At 46.0% G+C, this 24,404-nt stretch overlaps 1 protein-coding gene across 1 annotated transcript in view; it reads right to left on the bottom strand.

Annotated features, from left to right (window-relative positions):
- CACNB4 (calcium voltage-gated channel auxiliary subunit beta 4) overlaps positions 1–24,404 on the bottom strand; it is a 714,982-nt gene that overhangs the window by 239,863 nt on the left and 450,715 nt on the right. Inside the window, exon 5 of the mRNA XM_086957190.1 lies at positions 3,486–3,562. Coding sequence (XP_086813316.1) covers positions 3,486–3,562 — 77 coding nt within the window. The remainder of the gene's footprint in view (positions 1–3,485; positions 3,563–24,404) is intronic.

Genomic DNA, 24,404 nt, shown 5'->3' with positions numbered 1-24,404 from the left:
TGTTTATGTGCACGAAGGTTTCCATTCCTGCACATAAACAATCTTAAATGGTGATTTGAAACTTCTATGTGTGCTGCTTTGTGCTGCACACATAGAAGTTGCAATTCGTAATTTGTAAAATTATTGTTAATGTGCACGAAGGGACACCTTCCTGCACATAAACAATCATGCATGGCATTTGCTGTTTCCAGGAGTGCTGCACTATGCAGCACACACAAAAACAGCAAATTGAGGAAAAATATAGCATTTCTCCTCGTTTCGCCATGTTAAAATCAGGTTTTTTTGTCTTAATTTTGGCGCGGACCCATATTTACAGCACCCTTGTAAATAGAGGGCAGCGTCAAAATAAATGGGTGTTTTGCGGCGGAACGTCCACTGTAACACCCATTGCCCTCCCATTTCATTCTAAGTATTGTGTGAAAGGGTGCCTTATTTACAAGGCAGCGTTTAGGCGCGTTAAGTGGCTTAACGTTGCCTTATAAATAAGGGGAAACCCGTATCACCACAGGAACATCTTTAAAAGTGATATTCCTGTTGCAATAGGGGCTTGTAAATCTGCCCCTATGTGTACGCAAATGAGAGAGCACTGGGAAGGAATTGGTGGGATTCACTGCTCACCATAACTTCCGCTTTTCAGTAATTTCTATGATTTGCATTCTTACCATAACATTTCTACCTACACCACTGTGGTTCATGTGTATGCTCTCACTTACCCTGCCTGTGTGAAGCGGCTTACAGCTTTAACTCAACTCCCTTTGCTATTTGCAGCGGAGTGTAATGTAGTGCTGGGTCTTAGATATCATACAACATGGAAACTCAATACTGTTCCCATTTGCCCAGTAGGCAAGTGTAAATTCTATCTGCCCAAGAATCCTTTGAAGCACCCCTTCCTTGACAAAGGAGTGCACGATTACTAGTTCAATGGAGTCTGATACCTTTGCCCATTAAGGATAATGGTGTTGACTGCTTTTATTCGGATCTTAAATGTATCTCGGGACATAATTCCAATCATTAATCTCAAGGTCCACTTGAACTCACCCAGCTGTTTCCCAGCCTCTGCTTCCATATATCTAGCCTACTTGCACTTTAAAGATTAAGGTACTTATCAGATACATTTTTAGATTTAGGACTTTCCCTTCAAACTCAAGTCAGCTCATATAGAGCTTGCCAAGGTGCTGGCTTCCTTGGTAAGTCTTCTCCATGAGGTAGGGATTCATCTTCATCTCTTTTTGGGTAACTGGTTTCTCATTCCTCATTCTAGGAATCCAAAACTCAGCCTATGCAAAGGGTCTGCAATTTTCTTCAGCCTCCTAGATAACTCTTGAACCCGGGCAAGTCTCATCTACTGAACTTGCATCACCTTGTATTCAAGGTTGCTCTTGCCTGAAAGCATTTTCATATGGCTCCTTGGATATGAAAGCTGCAATATTATCTTCAGTCTCAGCCTCACTCTCACTTTGGTAGCATCTCAATGTCATTTCATAGCTCATCCCATTGGTTAACTTTGACCCATGCACTATAACCTTGTGACAAGGGTCTGTGAGTTCTTGAACCTTAAGGAAGCTTTGAGAAGTTGCGGCGTAAACACAATGTTCCCATCCTGTAAATGATCATCTAATTCATGAGGCCATTCTTTCTGATGAATGATGGTATAACAGAGCCAACAAAAAAGAAATATAAGACTTTGACAGCAGTAAAAATTACATCTATTCTGAATCAACCAACCCTGTAGCTTCTAAAACAGTGCATGACAAATTGAAGGGCGGATCTTATCTGGAAAAAGGGTGGATGTGCATATAATTTTCAAGAGAGCTGCCTTTTACAGCATAGGACAGCACTGTCAACACAGTTCAGCATGACGGAAATTTAAGTCCACCAAATTATTTGATTATTATTGCTGTGCTTTGCTCTTTCACAAATCTGGGTTCGAGGTTTCAATGGATACGGCCCCCACAACGCGAGGGATGCCTGGGCTGCACCATGGGGGTGCCCAGGAGTGGACACTTCACAGGGCAAGCCAGGAAGGGTTCCCTTGCGGTATTCGTACAAGCACCTGGAAACCCACTGCGGCTAGCTGTGCGCTATACAAGTACAAAAACATTTACATTTACATTTGTATTTTTTATTTTTTTTTTGTACTTAACGGTAACAGAAGCAGGAAGGGAAAAAAAGGACATTTCCCTATGCTGTTGCTGTCCCACTTTTATTATCAATGGATTCTACCTGCTTTTCTGTAGGTTGCTAGAACAATCTAGCACCGGCACTCTTAGATAGTACTTTTGGCTTGCAGTGTCCAGCAGATTTAAATAACATGAATGTAGCAATTTTCGTTTGAATTATAAAGCAGGTATGTTTTCAAAATTGTCTGTTGTCATATTCGTCAATTTTATTTTTTTAACCTCCATTTCACGATTTTTGTAAAGTAAGAAAAACCCAGTGGCTGAAAAAGCCCACGAAAAGTAGGCTTTGAGAGAGAGAGAGAGAGAGAAAAAACAATACAACTTTTGTGGGCAAGATCTCTGGAAAAGAAGAGGATTTTTTGTTCGAAACCTTCTCCTACATTTGAAGTTTTTATGGGCCTCATTTATGAGAAATGAGCATCGCTGCGTGAAAGCAGCGATGCGTCACTTCTCAGTGCGCACTCCTTTCGACATTCCTGATGCGTCATATTTAATGTATGACGCATCATGTCACAAGGAGTTACAGATACGTCAGTATTTCTGACGTATCTGTAAGCGCAAAAGTGACGCATTTCTGGAGTGTGTCACAACAGTGACGCAACTCCAGCAAAGCGTCCTTTTACATGGGGCAAGCCCCATGTGAAAGGGCCTGCGTCAGTCTTACGCCTGCTGTGAGGCAGGCGCAAGATTTTGACGCAACAGCGTCCTAAAAGGGACGCCGTGAAATCTCATAGATTTCACTGCGTCACTTCTACGACCCTTCCTTGCGTCAATACGCCCCCCTTGCATACATTATACCTGGCACAGGTATAATGTGGCGCAGGGGTTTACAGAGTGACGCATCTACCTAGATGCGTCACTTTGTAAATATGGCGCAACAAGGCGCATTTTTTACGCCACTGGTGCGTCACAAAAAGTGGCACACCGGCAGCGTAAAAGTGACGCACGGCCTCATAAATGAGGCCCATGGTTTTGTGCAGCTATAAATAAAGTTTGTAAATATCGCAAAACTACTAGCAGAACTACCTGATCACAGCGTCACAACAACATTTAGACTATCAGTAATTAGGTCATCACCAAAAGCCTAGAGCTAGCATAAATGCTAGAACTACAACAAAACTATGGTAGATAAATATTGACAAATATGGCTCGAAGTTCCCCATCAATCTGGCTCAATATAGTGCTTTTAAAGTTCTGCTGTCCTTTGTCTATGATATTGATGGGAACTGGCATCCTCCTGAAGGACCTAATTATAGTTTTCCAAGCTCTCATAAGACAACAATAAAAAATAAGAACAGGACTCACCAGCAGAGGGGGGCGTTGCTCGAAACGTACCATGTACCATTTCTCCTAAACTTGAAGAGGAATTTCCACTTGGTTTCCTATATTTCAAGCAAAGGGCAATAAAACAGATTCATATTAGCATAGCTGAGCAAAATGGGTGATATATAATCCAGCACATGTGCTAATAGGGTGAGGAGCTATTCACAACAGTGCAAGATAATAATGTACAGCAGTAAGTGAATTCTATTATTGTATTGAAATGATTTTCTTTAGCTTTCACAAAAGCATGCAGATCAGTGGTTCTTAACCTGTGGTCTGGTGACCCCTAGGGGTCTGCAAAGCATACTCAGGGGGCACACAATTGCTTAGAAAATGAAACAGTATGAGACTAATATGGGTTATATAACTAAAAAAGCAAAATGTAAAGCTGCCATTTTTAAAACATTATGTAAATGTCTAGAAATTTGAAATTTAAGGCTACAAATTAAGGTGGCATCCTTTAGATTGATGTGGGAGCAGTGCAATTACACTAAACAGGATGTAGTATGAACAATGAGTGGCCTCATTTAAATTTATAAAGGCTCCAACCTCCTCTTTTAAAATTCAATTTTTATTTTTTTGTCTTTGCTTGTGAATTCAATAAAGTATTTCATCATTTGTGCATTTGTTTAATGAATGCTTGTTTATGTATTTCTTGTGTATTGTTTTGCAGTTCGAATCATCTCTAATGCTTATGCCGGGGTCTCCTGTCAGTAATGAGTCCGTGGGGATTCTCTGATTCCAAAAATGACTCCAATAAAGATTCCGTCTGTCTCAGTGAGTTCCATTACTGATTAAGTGGGGGTCCACAGAAGTCAAAAGTTTAAAAAGACCTGACGTAGATGATTTTTGTAAGTGAATTTTTCCTGTACCTAACTGTACTCTCTGTTGTAGTACTTTATGTATTGCATGTCAGAGCGGTGAGGATGCACCACAGTAGGCAATCATAGCCTAGGATGCGGCTGGTAGGGCATCTGGGATCTTTAAAGTCAGGTTGAGGGCAGGGCTGCCCTTCCCCTCCTCCTCTGGTATGTATTGCCATGGCCATTATAAAAAAGAGTATTGTTAAATAATTTTTTCCTGATTTTTTCAACTTTTGGAAACTTAGGGACTTTACCTTTGTCTCTATTGTTAAAATTGCACATAGTAACAAAAATTATTTAAAATGCATCTCCATAGACTACATACTAAAAGGACAGAGTATAGTATGGTAAGTGGCACTAAGCACTATAAAAATGTCATATTTACAAGCCACATGGAGAACCTGCTTGGATGATAAACTCATATCGGAGTGCACGTCCTACAAACCTATTGGGAAAGCTTAATTTGGCTGAAGGGACATGCTGAACCAGCATTCTTTAAAACCATTCTGACATGGGCATCAATTAGTGGTGCCAGAGGATGCAACTGCCCATCTTGAAGTGCCCTTTGGTGTGCCATGATTCTGTCTTTGCAATGACTGGTGTCAGAGGTCATGAAGGCAGCGCAAGAGCAGAAAGGACACAGGGTTGTTGAAGTTCTGTTAAGTTCTGTAGTTCCCATACCTTGCCCTTCCTCTGGTGCTTCTGTACAAAGTGAGAGGCTAATCAGGCAAATGAGGGGTAAGTATAGGTGAAGAGATCAACCCTGTGACATCACATTGGCTTAAAGGTGGCAGAGCACTCTCTTGAAATGTTGCCCATGAATACTGAACGTATACAGTCACTGCTGGGCTAGCTATTACTTATGCCCCCACAATACACTGCTTATGACCTCACATATTACATCATTCATGACATGGTCAATTACATCACTGATGACATCTCAAATTACATCTCTGATGACATCATCCAGTAAGTGTAAGCGCGATAGTATTTCTTATATGTATGTCATCTGTCTCCGAATGGCTCTGTGAGTGGCTGTATAGGTGTGTGAGTGGATGCATTAGTGGCTGTATGGGTATGTGAATTGGTATGTGAGTGAGTGGCTGTAATGGAGAGTGAGTGGTTATGCGAGTGGCTGTATTCAAGTGTGTGCAGGTGTGGGAGTAGCTGTTTGGGTAAGTAAGTGGTGTTTGAGTGGCTCTATAGGTGGGTCAGTGGTTGTGTGATTGCCTGCATGGGTGAGTGAGTGGGTGTGTGAGTAACTGTATGGGTGAATTTGTGGCTGTGTGTTGCTGTATGGGTAAGGGATTGGGTCTGTGAGTAGCTATATATGTTACTGAGTAGTTGTTTGAGTGTGTATATAGGTAAGTGAGTGGGTGCCAGTGGCTGTATTAGTGAGTGAATGCCTATGTGAGTGGGTATATGAGTGAGTGAGTGGATATGTGAGTTGTTGTATGGATGTGTGAATGGGTATGTAAGCGGTTGTGTGACTGAATGCACAGCTGCATGAGTGCCTGTATAGATGAGTGTGAGATTAAATGAATAGCTGTATGGGAGTGTGAGGCTGTATGAGTAAGTGACTGGGTATGTGAGTGGCTTCATGGATGAGTGACTGGCTGTATGGATGACTAAGTGAGTGTGATAGAGGGTCTATGTGAGAGCATGTGGTTGTCTCAGTCACTGTTTAGGTGACTGAGGACATGTGTTAGTATCTGTATGGGTGAGAGACTGGTTTGTGTGAGTGCTTGTATGAGTGAGTAAGTAGGTGTCTCTATAGATGAGTGAGTGGCTGTGAATACTGGTATGGGTCTGTGCATTAAAGTGGTTGTTTAGGTGTTTGAATGGGTGTATCAGAGGTTCTCTATGGGTATGAATGAGTGAGTACGTGGTTCTGTGGATTATGTAATCAGTGATGTCACCGACCATGTCAGGAGTGATGAAATATGTGCGATCATAACGAGTACATTGCGGGAGCGTATGTTATAGTTAACTCAGGTAACTATAACTGCTGAATTTCGATGGTTTTGTATGCGTGAAATATGAGCCTAACTATAATGTCCCAGTAACCTCAAGGTTTTTCAATTAATTTTGAAGTTGTTTTTAAATCTATTACCTAACTGTAACGTTCCTGTAACCATTGTTTTCTCCAGTGACTTTCTAAGGTTTTCTAAATCCTATTTCCTAACTATAACATCCCTGTAACCTTTGTTTTTTTTAGTGAATTTCTATGTTTTTCTTAATGTTATTTCAAAAATTGTAACCTGCAACCTTTGAGAGTGAGTGTGTCAGTAAGCGCATGAGTGACTCACTGGGTATTTGAGTGAGTGCATGAGAGTCTCACTGAGTGTGTGAGTGGGTGCATGAGTCTCTGACTGTGCCTGTGAGTGGGTGCATGATTGTCTGAGTTGGTGTGTGAGTGGGTGTGCAACAGAGTGGGTCTGTGAGTAGGTGTGTAAGTATGAGTGAGTCTGTGAGTGGGTACATGAGTCTATGTGGGTCTATGAGTGGGTATGTTGGTTTCTGAGTGGGTTGGTGAGTGCGTGGATTGATCCATCAGTGCGTCTGTGAGTGAGTGTGTGACTCTCTGATTGAGTCTGTGAGTGGATGCATGAATATCTGCGTGGGTGATTGAGAGGGGGGCTTGAGTCTCAGAGAGGTCTGTCAGTGAGGGCGCAAGTCTCTTAGTGGGTCTCTTACTGGCTGTATGACTCTGTGAGTGCATACATTACTCTGTGACTGAGTGTGTGTGTGTGTGTGTGTGGGTATATATATATATATATATATATATATATAAAATCCTCAGTCCTGAAGCACGAAGATATATATAATATATATATAATTTCTTTTTTGTTTCAGCTAGGTTTGCAACTCTGCCACAACCTTACACTGGGGGCGGGGGTCTAACTGAGCGTGGTGGCGGGTCTGCGACTCCAACCACATGGAAAGGAAATATGGTGTGTGGCATTTTAAACTCATAAGGTGTCCCTCAGATACCCCTCCAAAATGCCCAGGGGATCAGGGTACCCCTACCCTTCAACAACTGCACCATTAAGAGCCTCTATCAATGCTGCAGCAAGGCTCATAACTGGCTCAAAAAAACGCTCACACATCTCTCCTGATTTAAAATCGCTGAATTGGCTACCGTTTGAAGCTAGAATACATCTGAAAATCGCCTGCATCACTCACAAGGCCTTACACCACAGCTCGCCCAGTTACATCGCTCAGAAACTGACAATCTCCGGAGGCTCAAGAACCACAAGAAGCGTAGAAACTCTCCTTTTGAAACCGCAAAGATTCCACAAGAAAAAAACATACTCAGGGATGGCCCCCAGGATCTGGAACGCCCTCCCCCCAAAAATCGGACTCATCTCATCCACTGCATCCTTCAAAAAAGAAGTCAAAGCGATCCTCCTGGCTAAATTCACTTGAACATAATCTCTGCAAACTCCGTTTGCCTGTTTGTCCCTCCCTCGTTTTACTCTGTTTGTATTGTTCTACTTTGCAAAAATTGCCTTATGAAGTTTTCTCTCCTTTGGTCCTCTTTGCTTATGTATGTGAAGCGCTCTGAAATCTGTTAAGGATCTTGTTCGTGCTGTACAAAACCCTGACAATAAAATAAATAAAATAAAAATCAGACAGGACAGATTATATTTGGATTCATGGATTTTACTGCTTTGTGTGTAGTACACCACCTACATCCTTCTGCTTACAGTCTCGTCCTCTCCTTGACTAGACAAGCGCATACTTCCTTGCAAATCACTCTCTCTTTTTCTTTCCATGTTTCTCTTTGCCCTGATTGCCTTTCTCTAATCTTTCTTTTGAAGAAGAAACATCAAGCTCCTTTTCTCAAGAAAGCATCCCTCTAAAACTGTAGTCGTTTTTTCTGGCCATGGCAAGAGCTAGTCCATTCCAATACATTAGGAAATATTATCTGACTTTGAAGCTGTTTCAGGCTATAAAAACTATTTGGATAAATCAGAGTTAATGCTGCTCAATTATTCTAAAGATGTTTTCCCAGATGACTTCACTTGAAATGGTGCCTGACCTTGATTGAGCATGTAAGCATGCCAATTCCACAGCCGTGTTTTATGATCTGAATTATGCTCGCCGGTGTTGTCAGCTGCTATATTTAGATGCATCATTATCTCTCTCGTTCTTTATTTCCCTCTCTTTCGCTCTCTCGGCTTCTATCTTTTGTTCTCTCTTTCTCCTTGGTCTTACGGAGTTCAATTTAAAATTATGAAGAGGCTTTTTATGGACCTTTGCCTGGTACACTCAGTCCTCCTGAATACTGGACATTCACAACCTGTGGGTCTGAATCCTTGCATCTGTCCCCTCTTTACATTCAGCTTTTTGCCTTGGTGCCAGAACCCTTAATCGGAGTCCTAGGAAACATTTTAAATATGTGATAATGACATTACTACTAGTTATTACTGATTTCCGTTTGATAAGTCTAAAGGCCTGATTACAAGTTTAGATGTTATTTAATGCACCTGACAAATAACAATACCATGTGGTACAATATTTATCGGGTGCAATAAACAACACCTATTACAAGATTGCGGGGAGTAATATGTGCATTTTGGTGTTTAACACACCAAAATCTGCATGGTACGGTAAATACCATATGCTTTCCCTTTGCTAAATTCTGGCAGTTTTGACCAATTAAACTAGGCCCCTAATTAACAAGAGGCCTGCACTGCCTGAGTATCACTTTTTATGACGATTCAGTGGTGTAGGCCTCTGAATTGACGCACACCAGGGGTTCTGTCCATTAACACGACAGATCTAACCTCACACTGCACTTTTTTAATACTACCAGCCGGAGTTAGGAATACATTTTTTCGAGTAAACTCACGTGCCAGGTACTTTTTAAACCTTCACCACGTCCCACCACTCACTTTGTTAATACACCCAATACACATGCACCACATATAGTAATTAACTATAAGTGCTCCCATGTAGTCGTAGGTCTCAGCACGCCGCATCCCGTTAGAGGGGTGCGAAGACCCCGATGATGAAGCATGACACCAAGGGGCCTTTTGGTGTGTAAGGGGTATTTTACAAAACACTAAGTGCTCCAACACCAATTGTTGAACACTTCTGCCTCCCTCTGAGTTGGATTCTCTTTGTTTAACAAAGTAGTTTGTGGAGCAAGAATCCTTCTCTATTTTGCCCTACCTCCCCATCCTGTTGTTTGTACGGCCTCTGAATCATATGCATGAGGCCACCCTACATGGCTTTGCCTGGCGTCATATATATGGAGTAAGGCAAGACAGCGCACTGCGCTGCCTTACCTTACTCTGCATCAAGGAGGCATTCCATGGGAGTTGCTGTGGGTGTTACCACTCAACACCTAAGGAATTTGACACTGCTCCAGATTTGCAACATCACATAAACCTGTGGCAGAGCCAAAAACGTATGCATCCCCAGAGCAGGCATAACGAGGAAACACGTTTAAATTTCTCCCTGTTTTTTCCTCTTTCCATGTGTTCTGCATTCTGCAGGACACATAGAACGAGGAGAAAGCATCTTGTGAATGTTTTTGTGCAGGACGGTGCCCCTTCATGCATAAAAACAATCATGCCAACAACACAGACACCCTTGCACTGTGGTGCAAGGCTGCCTGTGTTGGCGCTCAGCTGCAAATAGTGCGCTGGTGCTGACCGAAAGGACAGGAATGCACCACAACTTTTAAATGCGGTGCATTCCTGCCCTTTTGAATTAGCATAGGGCAGCACAGCTAAATGACTTGTAGCACTGTCCTACCCCAATTCTTTGTAAATGAGGCCCTGGGTATAATTATTAGATGTGTTAAATGCCTTCAAACTCATAATTCCGACCCTTGCATAATGAGGGGGCGGCGAAGTGAGCTAAAGAACGATGATGGATTCAACCCAGATCTGTGACTGACGTTGAGTGCCTGAAAAGTTTCAGCGCTCCGTCCATCATCTCCTTGTGTTTGCTTTGTTCGCCCTAAGGTAGCAGGATATGCCAAGACGTGGGCCCCTTGCTCACTTTGCCACTGGATTCAAGATAGCCTGGCTGATAAGGGCTGTTAGCCCGAAACCGGTCCCAGGATGCTAGTTTCCAGCCCAGGGACGACATGGCTTGGCAGTTCTGGCTGAACTGTTCCCATGAGGCACAGGATCAAGACTGATTTGCATATAGCTGTGTCTGAACTGGGGTGGCGAAGTGAGCACGATGATGGATTCAACCCAGATCTGTGTCTGGGGGTGAGTCTCTGAAAGGTTTCAGCGCTCCTTCCATCATCTCCTTGTGAGGAAATAGAATGAGGAAAAAGCCTCTCATGAAGGGTTTTGTGCAGGAAGGTGCCCCTTCCTGCATGAAAAAATCATGCCCACAATACAGACACCCTTACACTGTGGTGCAAGGCTGCCTGCGTTGGCGCTCAGCTGCAAATTGTGCGCTGGTGCTGACTGAAAGAACAGGAATGCACCACATCTTTTAAATGTGGTGCATTCCTGCCCTTTGGAATTGGTGTAGGGCAGTGCAGATAAATGACTTGTGGGGCTGTCCTACACCAATACTTTGTAAATGAGGCCCTAGGTTTAATTATCAGATTTGTTAAATACCTTCAAACTCATAATTCCAACTCATGCATAAACAGGTTTACACATGGGTTGGAATTAAAAGAACCAACCTTAACCAGGGCCTAAGATTTTGATTACAAGTTCAGGGCAACATTTGAAATCATAAGCAGGCAGGGGTTTGTACCGGGATTGGAGTTATGGGCCTGATTCACAAACTGCACTTTTGAGTAAGTTGCTGGGTGCAATAGTGGAGGAGTTGTACCAAGCTTCATACACAGACAAAGTCATCTGACATCAGGCCTGCCCCGTCTTTTGTCACCCAGACTTTTTGGAGTATTTACAAGGGAAGGGAAGAACTTTCCAGGCACGGATGTGTTGGTAATATGGGGCATGCCCCCTTCAAAGGCTGGCACCCTGTATAAATATTTAGCCTCCAGACCCACTCATCAGTACACTCCTGGACATTATAGAAGGACTGCCCTGCTGTCAGGGGACTACCCTGCTGCTTAAGGACTGCCTTGCTCTCCAAGAAGGAATAATCAACCTCCTCCCTTCGTCCAAGGCTAACCTGAGTGACTACAGAGCCAGTTGGCTGACATCCTGTTTGAGCTACAGGCAGTGCCTAATTTGAGCCAGCGGTTTCTGGTGCTCGTCACCGGCACTTAATTATCAACACCGACACGTATGGCAGTCTGCTACATGGTGTCGGTGTTGTCTAATTTAGAGATGAGTTCTTCATTAATCCAGTACACATTAAAAATGATTAATACCTACCATCTAAGCCAATGTTATAGCTTTGGGGGCAAGGAATAGTCTGAATTGCCACACTTGCAGGAGTTTGATGGTTTTTAGTTATGTTGGTACTGTCACAGGCAGCGCTGGCAGGGGAAATGAGTGGTGCAAGGTGCAGCGGATTCCTGACGAAGCCCCTGCACTTATTTTTTTTTATAAATAAGCACTGGCTACAGGAACAGAACAAGCTCCAGAGGCCTCCCTGAAACTGTTTCAACTGGACTTGCCTGGACCTGCAACTGGACTGCCTGGTCCCTGTTGTCCTCTGAAGGAGTGAGTTCCTGATCCGCAAGAGGGACCCACCAGGTCAAGCATCCTTGGCTGCCATCAGTCTGAACTCCTCCCATGAAGAGAGGTGAAATCCTGAAGTTTGGGCGCTTTGCGACTATGAATGGGCTCCTGTGCTTCGAGACTCTCCTGCCCATGATGATTTACAGCACGAAGCTTGAATGAAGACCTGCTCTTCTTGCTACAGCAACCACCAGCTTTGACTGGCAACACAACATCTTCACTTCCTGCTACAGTAACGACAGCCTGTGGTGACTGCCAATGCGAAGCTCCAGCAACAACCATCCACCAGGACTGAATGGCTCTTCTTTCTGTGCCACCCGGTCTGCTCTTCACACTGCAGCAACAACCATCCACGCTGCGCTCGCTGTTCATTGCAGCCTGCTCCACCATGAATGAAACACTTAGCGCTACACTTTGAGAAGGTAACTTTTTCAGCAGGACTAAGCTGGTCTCTGTATCTGGGCCATGCTCCACTTGTGACTTTCCCTCGATCAACCATTACCAGATGATTGTGAGTGGTACTTTGTGCTTTTAGATGCTATCTTTACTAAAAAGTTTGAAATTGCATATCTCTGCTCCTGCTAATTGACATTTTTGGTGTTTATTTAAATGTATTCTTTTTTTCGAAATTGGTTTGGGATTTTTCTTGTATTCCCTTTGTTTTGGTGTGTGTACTGCATAAATACTTTACATGATGCCTGTAAGTTAAGCCTACCTGCTGTGCTCCAAGCTACCAGAGGGTTAACCACAGGCTAATTTAGTGACTTTTTGTTGTTCACCCTGACAAGGAATGTAGTTCTTGCTTGGGTAGGGCTTCCACCCTCTTAACCATTCACCCGATTTCTTACAAGAGGTATTTATCACAGCAAGTAAATATCTCACCTCGTGGTAATGGAATTTAATGGGTACGGTAAATACCTTACCCTATTCCATATCATTTTGGGAAGGGGTCTAAATTAGGTGTTATTCTGCACACAGACTGCAGCAACAAATGAAGTGCATCAGAGTATTCCACTTTATGATGAACTAATACAGAGGTCCTGAGGTGTAGAACAATCACTGGAAAAAACAGTAATTCCATGAGAACTCCAGGAACATTGCTAACCTTCCCTTGAGTGCAAAAGCAATTGTGAATTCCCTGATTCTACCTTCCCACCAACTGATTCAAATGTGGTGGAAGACTGGAACCTGTGCCAGTGAACGACAATGGCTGAATGTGCAAAGTGTCTCATACCTAAAACTTTTAATTTTTCCTGATAGGTTTCCTACATTGTTTTAGTATAGCCCAGTTTGGGGAGAGGGGCAAATGCAAAGGGACTATAGGGACACTCTTGAGGTACTTTTGGACACAGGAAACTGCTCTGTCCACAATGTAATCCAAGGAGGGTTACCGCCTCTACTCTTTGGTCCAGGTCCAGGCAGGTGGCAGCATTCCTGCTACCTGATAGCATGTCTGTCGTTGCCCTAGTGGTGCTGAGGGGCAGTTCCTGGCTGGCTTGCACACTACCAGAACATAAAGGTTCTTAGAGGCCCAAGCAAGTGCCCTTTGGGTCTGTTGGCCTACACTCCATCTTCAAGGGAAGGTCAGCTCCCTGCCAGCCACACTTCAAAATCTAACTCTCCCTTCCACCCCCTCATGTGGAACAACTGGCCCAGTGTTTCAAGCAAGTTTGAACAACAAAATATAACTGGACCTACAGCTAACGGGAAACATCATTTACCACGAAGGCATTACCACTACTAACGTTTACCACGTGACATTTACCACGCAAACGTCTTTAAAACGAGGGTGCCTTCCACGACGTCTTTACCACGGGCTGGGGGGGAGACGTGGTATTCCTTCAAGTCGTTCTGCGTGGGCTTGGGGGGGCAGAGGGGGGGGGCTCGGAGGGGGGCTGGGGGGGGTCTCCCCCCCAAAAAAATAACAAGCAGGTTACTTTAAAAAAAACGAACATAATTTTAGAAGAAAAAGGAAAGAGCCTCCCCCAAAGACGTGCCGTGTACGTCAAAAAAGCAGTCCTTTTTTTATTTTGGTATACGTGTTTTGACGCTTGTTTCCATGGAGGATGGAAGTAAGGGCTCGTAGAGAAAGACGTGCAGGTAAGACGTTTCTACGCGTAGTAAAATCCTACGTTGTAAATACCAGCGTGGTAAAGCCACTTGCGATGTAAAATTCGCGTGGTAAAGCCATGCGTGGTAATTGAAATGGTGGTATAATCATATATTACCTCCTCGTAAGTCTTCCTCGCCACATGATTTACATAGTGAGCTTTAGCTCCACAACAGAACCCTCCAAAGCAAAAGAAAAAACCTCCCACCCCCTCCCAACATGGCCGACCAGTCCCACCTGACCTCTATAAGAGGCGGACCGGCCCCACCAACAGCCTGTTTTTTTTGTTCTGCGCATTCTACTCCAGAGCGCCGTAAGGTAAGACATGGGACCTGCCCTAGCTGGTCCTGGGCTCTTGGGTTGGAGGTCCTGCCCTAGCGGACCCTAGGACCTGGGACCCTGCCCCCTCCCCCTCCTCCGTCCCCCGTCCTAATGGACGGGTGAGGTGCTGCTCTAGCGTACCTGGGCTCTTGGGGGGAAGGGAGGGGGGGGCGGACGGAGGGGGGGGTTGAGGTGCGCCCTTTTTCCCCTGTGCCGACCGTTTGGGGTGACCCTCGCCCGTTTCTCGGGCTCGGGGACCCATCACTGCCTCTTGGGTGTGTTTCTGTTATGTCTAGATTCAGGTTTGCTGCAATTCCTGTTTGCTTTACTTTATGCTGATTAAAACCTTATGTTGGTTTACCTGCATCACCGTGTGGTGTGGTTCTTCTGGTGGTCAATGACGCCTTGTTGGCTTGGGTATTTGCTCACTATGTAAATCATGTGGCGAGGAAGACTTACGAGGAGGTAATGCCCCGGTTACTTACCGGTAATCTTCATTACTCCGAGTATAGTCTTCCTCGCCACATGAGTTCCCTCCCCCCCTCCCTGTCTGGCTATCGGCTTCATTGTTTGCTTGGTAGATCAGGCTGTTGGTGGGGCCGGTCCGCCTCTTATAGAGGTCAGGTGGGACTGGTCGGTCATGTTGGGAGGGGGTGGGAGGTTTTTTCTTTTGCTTTGGAGGGTTCTGTTGTGGAGCTAAAGCTCACTATGTAAATCATGTGGCGAGGAAGACTATACTCGGAGTAATGAAGATTACCGGTAAGTAACCGGGGCATTCCAGCTAACACAATTGCACTCTGACACCAGGTACACAAGAAGTTGGGGTGGCTCACTAAAATAATCCAGGCAACCCCTTTTTTTGACATGGAAATTCTCAGAACACCACGTAATTGCCCATGTTTCAACTGATGGGACCACATAGGTATTTCCAAATTAGGGGATATGTGGACTAAAGGAGATGTCATCCCACTTGTAGACTGACAGTGGCAGAATGACCTAGCACCCACGGAAACGTTCTGATACCTGCAAATTAGACATGCCTTAAATGCTGTGATACCGTGGGGAGCGACCTCCCCAATGCAACTTGGAGGACGAAGATTAATTGGAAGCCCTGGCATCCCCGAAGGTGTCAGCTATGTCGTCTAAACTTAGTTTAGTTCAACTCAGAATACTCGATAGATCCTACTTTTCATGTAACACCGTAGTAAAGATGGGAAGAGGATTAGACTCCAAGTGTCACATAGGGTGTGGGCAGGACGGTCCATTTTACCATATTTTATGGGAATGCCTGCAGATTAAAACCAATTGGCAAGTTAAAGAACAGTGCCTGTGAGGGGTATGTGGGGTGAATTTACAACCCTCGCCTAAGTGGTGCCTTCTCAATGTATAGCAAAAGACAGACAATTGATGGATGAAATGCAGAACAAATCAAAACATTCACCCCCAATCAAGAGTTCTGGGTTAAATCCACCTTTCTTTTGCTCACCATGCCACCCCAGTTTAGACCTGGCCGTATACAAATCAGTCTTGACCCTGTTCCCTCTTGGGAACAGTCCAGCCTGAACTGTCAAGCCAGGTCCTCCCTGGACCCGAAACAAGCATCCTAGTACCGGTTTCGGGGTTTCAACGCTCATCAGCCAGGATAGCTTGATTTCAGTGGCACAGTTCGCCCGGGACCCACGTCTGGGCATACCAGGCGCACTTAGGGAGAGAAATAAAAAAAAACACAATTGATGAATGGAATGCAGAACAAATAAAAACATTCCACCCCAGTCAAGAGATCTGGGTTATATCCATCATTCTTTTGTTCACCATGCCACCCCAGTTTAGACCTGCCATATGCAAATCAGTCTAGACCCTGTGCCTCATGGGAACAGTTTAGCCTGAATTGCCATGCCAGGTCCTGCCTGGATCAGAAACAAGCATCCTAGAACATTTTTGGGGGTTTTACCCCTCGTCAGCCAGGATAGCTTGAATCCAGTGGCGCAGTGAGCCTGGGACCTACGTCTGGACATATCCGGCGCACTTAGGGAGAGAAAGCAAAAGACACAGAATTGATGGATGGAATGCAGAACAAATCAAACATGTACCCCCAGTCAAGAGATAAGGGTTAAATCCATCATTTGTTTGCTCACCATGCCACCCCAGTTTAGACGTTGCCAAATGCAAATCAGACTTGACCCTAAGCTTCGTGGGAACCGTTCAGCCCGAACTGCCATGCCAGGTCCTCCATGGACTGGAAACAAGCATCCTAGGACCGTTTTGGGGGTTTCAGCCCTCATCAGTGAGGATAGCTGGAATCCAGTAGCACAGTGAGCCAGGGACCCATGTCTGGGCATACCCAGCGCACTTAGCACGAGAAAGCAAAAGACAAACAATTGATGGATGGAATGCAGAACAAGTCAAAACAATCATCCCCAGTCAAGAGATCTGGGTTAAAGCCATCATTCTTTTGCTCACCATGCCACCCCAGATTACACCTGGCCATATGCAAATCAGTCTTGATCCTGTGCCTCATGAAAAAAGTCCAGCCAAACTGCCAAGCCAGGTCCTCTCTGGACCGGAAACAAGCATCCTAAGACACCCCGAAACTGGCCCTAGGATTCTTGTTTCCAGTCCAGGGAGGATCTGGCCTGGCAGTTCGGGCTGGACTGTTCCCATTGGGCGCAGGGTCAAGACTAATTTGCATATGGATGGGTTCAAACTGGAATGGCATGGGGAGCAAAAAAACAATGGATTTAGGCCCAGATCTTTGTACTTGGGTGAATATTTGACATTGTTCTGCATTCTGTCCATCTAATGTTTTTTTTGCATTTGTCACCCCAAGTGGGACAGGTATGCCCAGATGTGGGTCCCATGCTCTCCACGTCACTGGATTCAAGCTATCCTAGCTGATGAGGGGTGAAACCCCGAAAGCGGTCCTAGGATGCTTGATTCCAGTCCAGGGAGGACCTGGACTGTTCCCATTAGGCGCAGAGTCAAGACTGATATGCATATGCTGGGATCAAACTGGAATTGCATAGGGAGCAAATAACGATGGATTTAGGCCCGATCTCTGTACTGGGGTGATTTTATGACATTATTCTGCATTCTGTTAGTCAATTGATCTTTTTGCATTTGTCACCCCGAGTGGGACCGGTATGCCCAGATGTGGGTCCCGTGCTCTCCATGCCACTGGATTAAAGCTATCCTGGCTGATGAGGGGTGAAACCCCAAAACCGGTGTTAGGATGCTTGTTACAAACTTACAATCCAGGAAGGACCTGTCCTTGAAGTTCGCGCTGGACTGTTCCCATTGGGTGCAGGGTCAAGACTGATTTGCAGATATATGGCTGGGTTCAAACTGGAATGGCATGGGGAGCAAAAAAACAATGGATTTAGGCCCAGATCTCTGTACTGGGGTGAATGTATGACATTGTTCTGCATTCTGTCCACCAATTGTTCTTTTTGCATTTGTCACCTGAGTGGGACGGGTATGCCCAGACTAGACGGCATCAAATGAACCTTGTGTTGAGTGTGAGAGAAGTGAATCCTAGCATGTTTCCAGGCAGATGCATCAAAAACTATTAATATTCCAAAATCTGAAACTAAAAGAACAAAAGTGCAAAATTTCCAATTTTGAAGAGCAGCAACGTAAAATCTTATGAATGCGGGCCAAGGATGTCGACGCCTGGGGGGCCAGGCGGGGAAGTTGGCGTACATCCGGCACCCTCCCACGCGCAGAGTAAGCAGCAGAGTGCTAGCACGGGCCTCTGCCCGCCAACAGGCCGTGGACGCGGCATCAAGCGGTGACGCTTTGACTGGGGATGCTGCTCAGTGTGAGCATAGGCTTAGCATTCATGGGGCCCAAGCCAATCCACTCAAATGGAAAAAGTGCATTAGCGTGGCGAGATAGAGATTATGCTAAAGACCCTCGTGTGGAGGCTAGGCCTCCCCGCCACCCCTAGGGCCGCGTCGTGCTTCAGGCTGCGGAATCACATACAATTCAGTCAGAGTGTACATGCAATGTTAATATCACAACTTAAAACCGGAAGATACAGGGTTGCAATGAAGAACTAAAGACGGGGTCAAGTTTCCTCCGTATGGCCTTAGGCTGTAGCTTAGAGGCAATTTAAAATGGCTCTAGTCCAACCGATCCTCACTACCAGCACCAAAAGGGGAGTTGGCTGTTAACCTTTTGCTCCGCCCGGCGCCTAACGCAAGGCGATATTGCGGCAACCTGCACATGGGGGGCTAGGCCCCCCTCCTCAGTACAAAAGGCCACTACCGGCCACAATGTGCCAGCATTTGCGCATCTTAATGGAGGCATCGCAGGAGGTCAAAAGAATCAAAATAATCAGCACCCTTAGAGCTACATACCCCCCCTTTTGGTGTGCTTCTGGACTGGGGGAAGGGGATGGACGCTTAATCTTTTAGGATGATGAACTGTAAGGCTGAAGCATGCTCCTGGTCATATGCACCAGAAGAAGGGTGCATTAATTATCTGCATTACACAGCCATCAGGCTGCTTGTTCCTTGTGCATGTTCGGGTGTCCTTCATAAAAAAAATGTTTTGTCCTTTAAGTGCTGCAATGGCCTACATCATCAAGTCCACCTGTGCTAAACTTGACCGAGCGATTTCTGGTCCGTGGCACAGTCACTTAATTGTAACCCCAGCGCTTGGGACAGTCCGCCACGAGTTGGCGCTGTCTGTCTATGTTAGAGATGACCACAACATACACTGAATAATTTGTAACAATTTTTGTTAATTGATACAATAAAATATATTCATTCATTCACCGAATAATTTCATATACATTAGCATTATTATTGGCTGCTGCACTAGCCATTCAGACAATTTTGGGGACCTGGAATAGCTTGTATTGTCACACTTGCACAACTGTGATGGTTAGAAGATTGGCAGCAGGAGCAAATGGTGGAGTAAAACTAAGTGGCCGCATGTCGGGATCCCTGGCAGATAATTGCACAATGGTCAGGATTAGTGCTGTGATCTTATGATTGGCATGATGGCAGGAGTGAGGGGTGTTGTTAAAACAAAATGGCCGCTTGACGAGATCCTGGGCAGATAGCGGCACAAGTATCAGGGTTAATAGTTGTGATGTATGATTGGCAGCGTGGCGGGAGCAATATGGGCCTGAAATTAACTGATGTCTGCTGGCATGGTTCTCCATTCAAGCACTTAACGTGTGAAATCTGTGAGGTCCTGGGGCACTGCAGGAACTCAGTACTGCATCCTTTAGAGGTCAATAATACTGTACCATTGAATTGGGCAACAATAACCATGTTGTTCAGTGCCAAGATACCACTGGGTGAACATATCCACGATTAGTCGGGTATGGAAATTTTAAGGAATGTTGTGAAATGCTGTGGGCTCACTCAGCAGTGTAGGAAGCAAGAGTTTTGCACAATTTCCATAGGCGGCAAGGGTGGGCAGGCAGCAGGTTATACCAGCTGAAACAGCAGGGCCCCCTGTGTCTGATGCACAATAGACATACTAATTGGAAAGGTTTTGTATTTGAATGGTTTTATATAGAGCTGGTTAGAACAGGAGGCATCAGAGAGCTTTACATGAGTAGCAGACCATAGTTGCAGGTTACATCGTTACAAAGGATACAGTATTAGAGCACAGCGACATAGCTACATGTTCGGTCGAGACAAACAATAAGGACATATGCTAAAGGGAAAGAATAGCCATGGCAAGCGATTTAGGGGGATACATACATGCATGTGCGAACAAGATTGACACCATTCAATTGCTGCCGTAGTTTAGCTCCAAAATGTCTGGTCAAGGACGCTAAGCATGGGCATGTGGCTTCAGTTAAGCTAGAAGCACCTGCCCTTTAGCCTTGGCAGCATGGCGAAGGTGGGAGTTGTCACCATTAAAGTGCACTGTACATAAGAGGTTGGGGGAAACACTGGTTTAGAGCACAAGGGGCTACGGTAGTAAGGAACACCAGGCATTCCCGGTATTCTAGAATGGGCAGGTAGCGGTCATACTGTTCCCCCCTCCTTCGTTCCCGCTAACTTGTCTGCTCCCTGGTGTACATTAGCAGAAGTTTGGGGAGACACAGACCTCACCCAGGGGTGCTTGGCCTAAAGTTGAGGGGCGAGTCCAAATATATCACATTTACTGAATGTGTAGGAGTTTTCCATTATCTGTGCATAGTTACAGGCCAAAGAATGGCGGCATGGCTCCTGTGTTTTTCGGGCGGTTTGATTGGAGGAAGGCGGCGAGGGGCTGCCTGCTTTGAGTATGATTGGTTGTCAAACTTCTCAATGTTTTCGCAAGCTTGCGCAGGCTGCTGTGGCCACAGAGTTTGGGGCAGGTTAGCATCCCCTCCTTACATTTAGCGTTCCAACAGCACAGTAGTTGACAGAACATGGGAAACACTCGCCCAAATCTGGCACCAGAACACAAGTTTAGTCAGGGCCAACCTGCCTTTTGGGTCTCTTGTGCAGGTGAAGACTCAAGTCAGTTCCTGCACAGTCCTATCAATTTGGAATTAAAGTGTTGCCTGAGTTATCCATGGGCATAAAGGAAGGGCAGGTAAGCAGCCATGGGTCCACAGAGCAGGATCCCTTAGCGTAGGATATGCTGGCTGCGTCACCCACAGCAAGGAAGCAAGCATGTCTATCAAGTGTTTTGCAGGACCCATTCTCAACATCAAGTAATAATTTAGCCTTGCTAAACTTGCCAGGAAGACAATGCTAATTTGGAGCGATTGAGAGCTGCAGGGGCCATTCCTTGCTTGAGATAGAACCAAGCATTAGGTACCTGATAGTACACACAAACGGGTTCGGTAGGGGCATAGTTCAGGCACCAGGGGTCCTCCATTTGTCGGACCTTCCGGATCCCCGCAAAGCACCATTGCTCTTCAAGCTCTACACTTGAGGCTCCGTAGGAACATTTCAGCCTACACCTCAAACTACAGCAAAGACTGGTAGGGGATGCCCCCCCCCAATACATCCTGTTCATCCATCTTGTTGTTCACAACAAGCACACATGTGGGAGATTCTATTATTTGTGCACAGTCATTTCAGATACCCAGTTTCATGTTAAATTTAGATTTGGGGTAGGCATGAGTCGCAAGCCTGAGATCCCCTCAATGCCAGCAACAGCTCACTTGTCAGCAAGCTGCCTGGGAAGGCTGGGTATGGTCACCACATATGGAACTGAACAGGCAACAGTATGGCAGGATAGGAGGAATGTGGAAGTGATTGCCCCCCCCACACCCCTTAGCAGCATGACTATTGCACACGAGGATGGAGGGTGATTCAGGGTGATTCAGGGGACCAGGTGGGGTGTCGGGAATGCTAGACTGGGTAGGAAGTTTCGCATTCACATCCAGAAGGGTGCCTTGTGGCAAGAACCAATAAATACATTAATTCATGGGTTCCTTTAGCCTTGCGTTTTATATCTTTGCAAAGGGAAGAGATAAGTTAGGCACCTAATCGCTTACAACCTAGCACATTTAGGCTTGCAGTGTTGTTTGGTGAGGTAGCAAATGGGTAACATATACCGAATATTCAGCGACAGAGGGCCCCAGGGGCAAGCTCGCTTCACACAGTGCTGCAACCAGGAAAGGGCCAAGTGGCAACAACCAGTAAATAGGTAAGAGGTGGCTCTTTGTCCTTACAGCTGTGTGAAGCCATCCTCAAGTTTGAGGTACACCCAGGTGGGAGATAGGTGCTTTTCAAGGTCCTCATGACCACTGTAGTTTTATCGTGGCTCGTAGCGGACTGTCCAAGGTCATCCTGTGCTGCCCTCCCAAAATGGGGAAACAGGGTGTCAAGCACGAAAGACTATGTAATAGAGCATGTGGCACATCCAGCGTGCTACACAAATTTAAATTCGGCAGGGCAGGTTATATTCCACCCCTGTTCGTTAATATGCTAGGGAGGGGGTCAGCAGGACTTAGTCAGCCCTTAAAGGTAGGCACCATATGACCAACAGTGGGCACGGTATAAATTCCGACATTCTGTGAGTCGGTAGGCTCAGGGGGATTCACCTCAGAGGGAGCTGAGTTGGCGATCAATTGCTCTTTGTCACATACTTTTAGTTATGAACAACCAGGGGCGGCAGGATTTAGAAAGCAGAATGACGGTGCATATGCTAAAGTATAATCCTTTTCACCCGACAGCCTATGTAGGCAGGCGGGTGTGGGGGCGGTCAGCTAACAAGTGGGCTGCTGCCCCTTAGATGTGGGGCACCTGTGTGCTGACACACGGTGCTAGTTGGATGGCAGCCAGGTGCGATCAGTAAATTCAGTGGGCCATGTGAACCATAGTGCCTGAATGCGCCCCGCCCCAGTGGCAAGGGGCAGAGTCATGTGAAGCAATGGAACTTTCCCATGGGAGGATTAGTTCTTGACACAAGTTCACTTGCCAGAAAGGCTTTCGTCATGAGACTCTGGCGGTCTAACGTCATTGGGATATAGATGGGCAGGGGACCTGTATATTAGAAGTGGCAGGTGAGAATGGAGCTGTTTTTGGTGGGGGGGTCTGTCGGCGACGGTGGCCGCCGCCAGAGCTGTAGCCTGAGTTACGGGGCGATCTGGAAGCAAATGGGTACAGAAGAGTACGGAGCCTCATGGGAGGTTCCTGGAAGCCGAGTCGGCGCTCCGTTTGTCCTTCGGGCGGTTGTGGGCCTGAACAACCGGGGGCTTGCCTTGCTTCGCTCCGCCCTGAAAGGAGCGTGAGTAATAAGGGAACAGGTGTCACGTGATCCAGGAGAAGGATCACCGGAAGGGGCAGCACAGATGGGGTTCCCCCCAGTGCTGCTTGGCTCATCAGGCGGGCAGGTGGCGAGAATGCTGCCTGCCCTTGGATCGCCCGTAAGATAACCCACCATATTACATAACGTTGTATGTAATACACCTGCAGCAGTTTTTTCCCAATACCAAAATCTGTGTGGTGTGTATTTATTTGCATGCATGCTATGTGCTTGGGGGTGGGGAGTGTTGCCATGATGGTACTACATCCGTACCAAGTGGGTGTTGCTGTGACTCCAAACATAAAAAGTTCATAACCCAAGTGGGGTGAAACAAAGTCCCGCTTTGCTCCTCCATAGTCAATGATATAACACTCAATTCGGGCCCACTCGTTCCAGCGATGTCTCCAATGACGAAAAGGTTGCCCCTGCAATGAGAACGCTCCACAGGTAGGTATCCAAAGCTCTAATTATACCATTAGAGCTATGAAAGTAAGTACAAAATAGCTCAGAATATTATGAAGCGTCTTTAGTGCTATCACACATACAACCCTCATCGGTAAGGCAGGCTTGTGCTATTTGCAACATTGAGCCTATGCCATACGCTTCATGGGTAGCCAACTCAGGGCACCCGTCATACTCTTTTGGAGGCCGCAGTGGGAGCCCCAAGACCCCCTCAGCTCCCTATATACAGAGGTAGTTGGCATTGCTCCCGCCCGCATGGAACAGCTCCCAATGCTTTGATCTGTTTACCTGCCTGCTTCAGTACCGGCTGGGAAACAGATTAAAAGTCCGCTCCCAGCCGGTGGGAGCATTTTCATAGCTCCCGCCAGCTGGAAGTGGACTTGATGTATGAAATACTCCAGCAAAGCAAGAGCAAAGCCAGATTTCCGTGCCACTGCAGGCAGGGAAACCGCTATGGTCCAGGATGGGCTACCCAGAACATAGCATATGAGCTGGCCCTGGGGGGATGGAGTCCACAGGACCATTAATGGATCAGAGTGGGGGGACATGCGGCATCCCCTCCCTCCAAGTAATTAACCCCAGGGATGGGATGGATGGGGCTGTTAATGGCTCTGGGATAGGGGACGTGTGGCTCTCCTCCCCATTTTGTAAAGATTTTGGCCAAGGGGAGGGCTCCCTAGGATCCTTGAAGGCTCGGGGAGGGGGCCACGCTGTCCCGTTCCCATTTTCTCACATTTTGTCCCCAGAGTGGGGTCCCCAGTGCCTTTGGAGGTTCGGCTCCCCTACCCATATAAAC

The sequence above is a fragment of the Lissotriton vulgaris genome, chromosome 2_1, assembly GCF_964263255.1.
Source record: "Lissotriton vulgaris chromosome 2_1, aLisVul1.2, whole genome shotgun sequence".
NCBI classification, from domain to species: Eukaryota; Metazoa; Chordata; class Amphibia; order Caudata; family Salamandridae; genus Lissotriton; species Lissotriton vulgaris.
The sequence above is the reverse complement of the archived record's forward strand: the minus strand, read 5'-3'. Positions and strand labels throughout refer to the sequence as shown.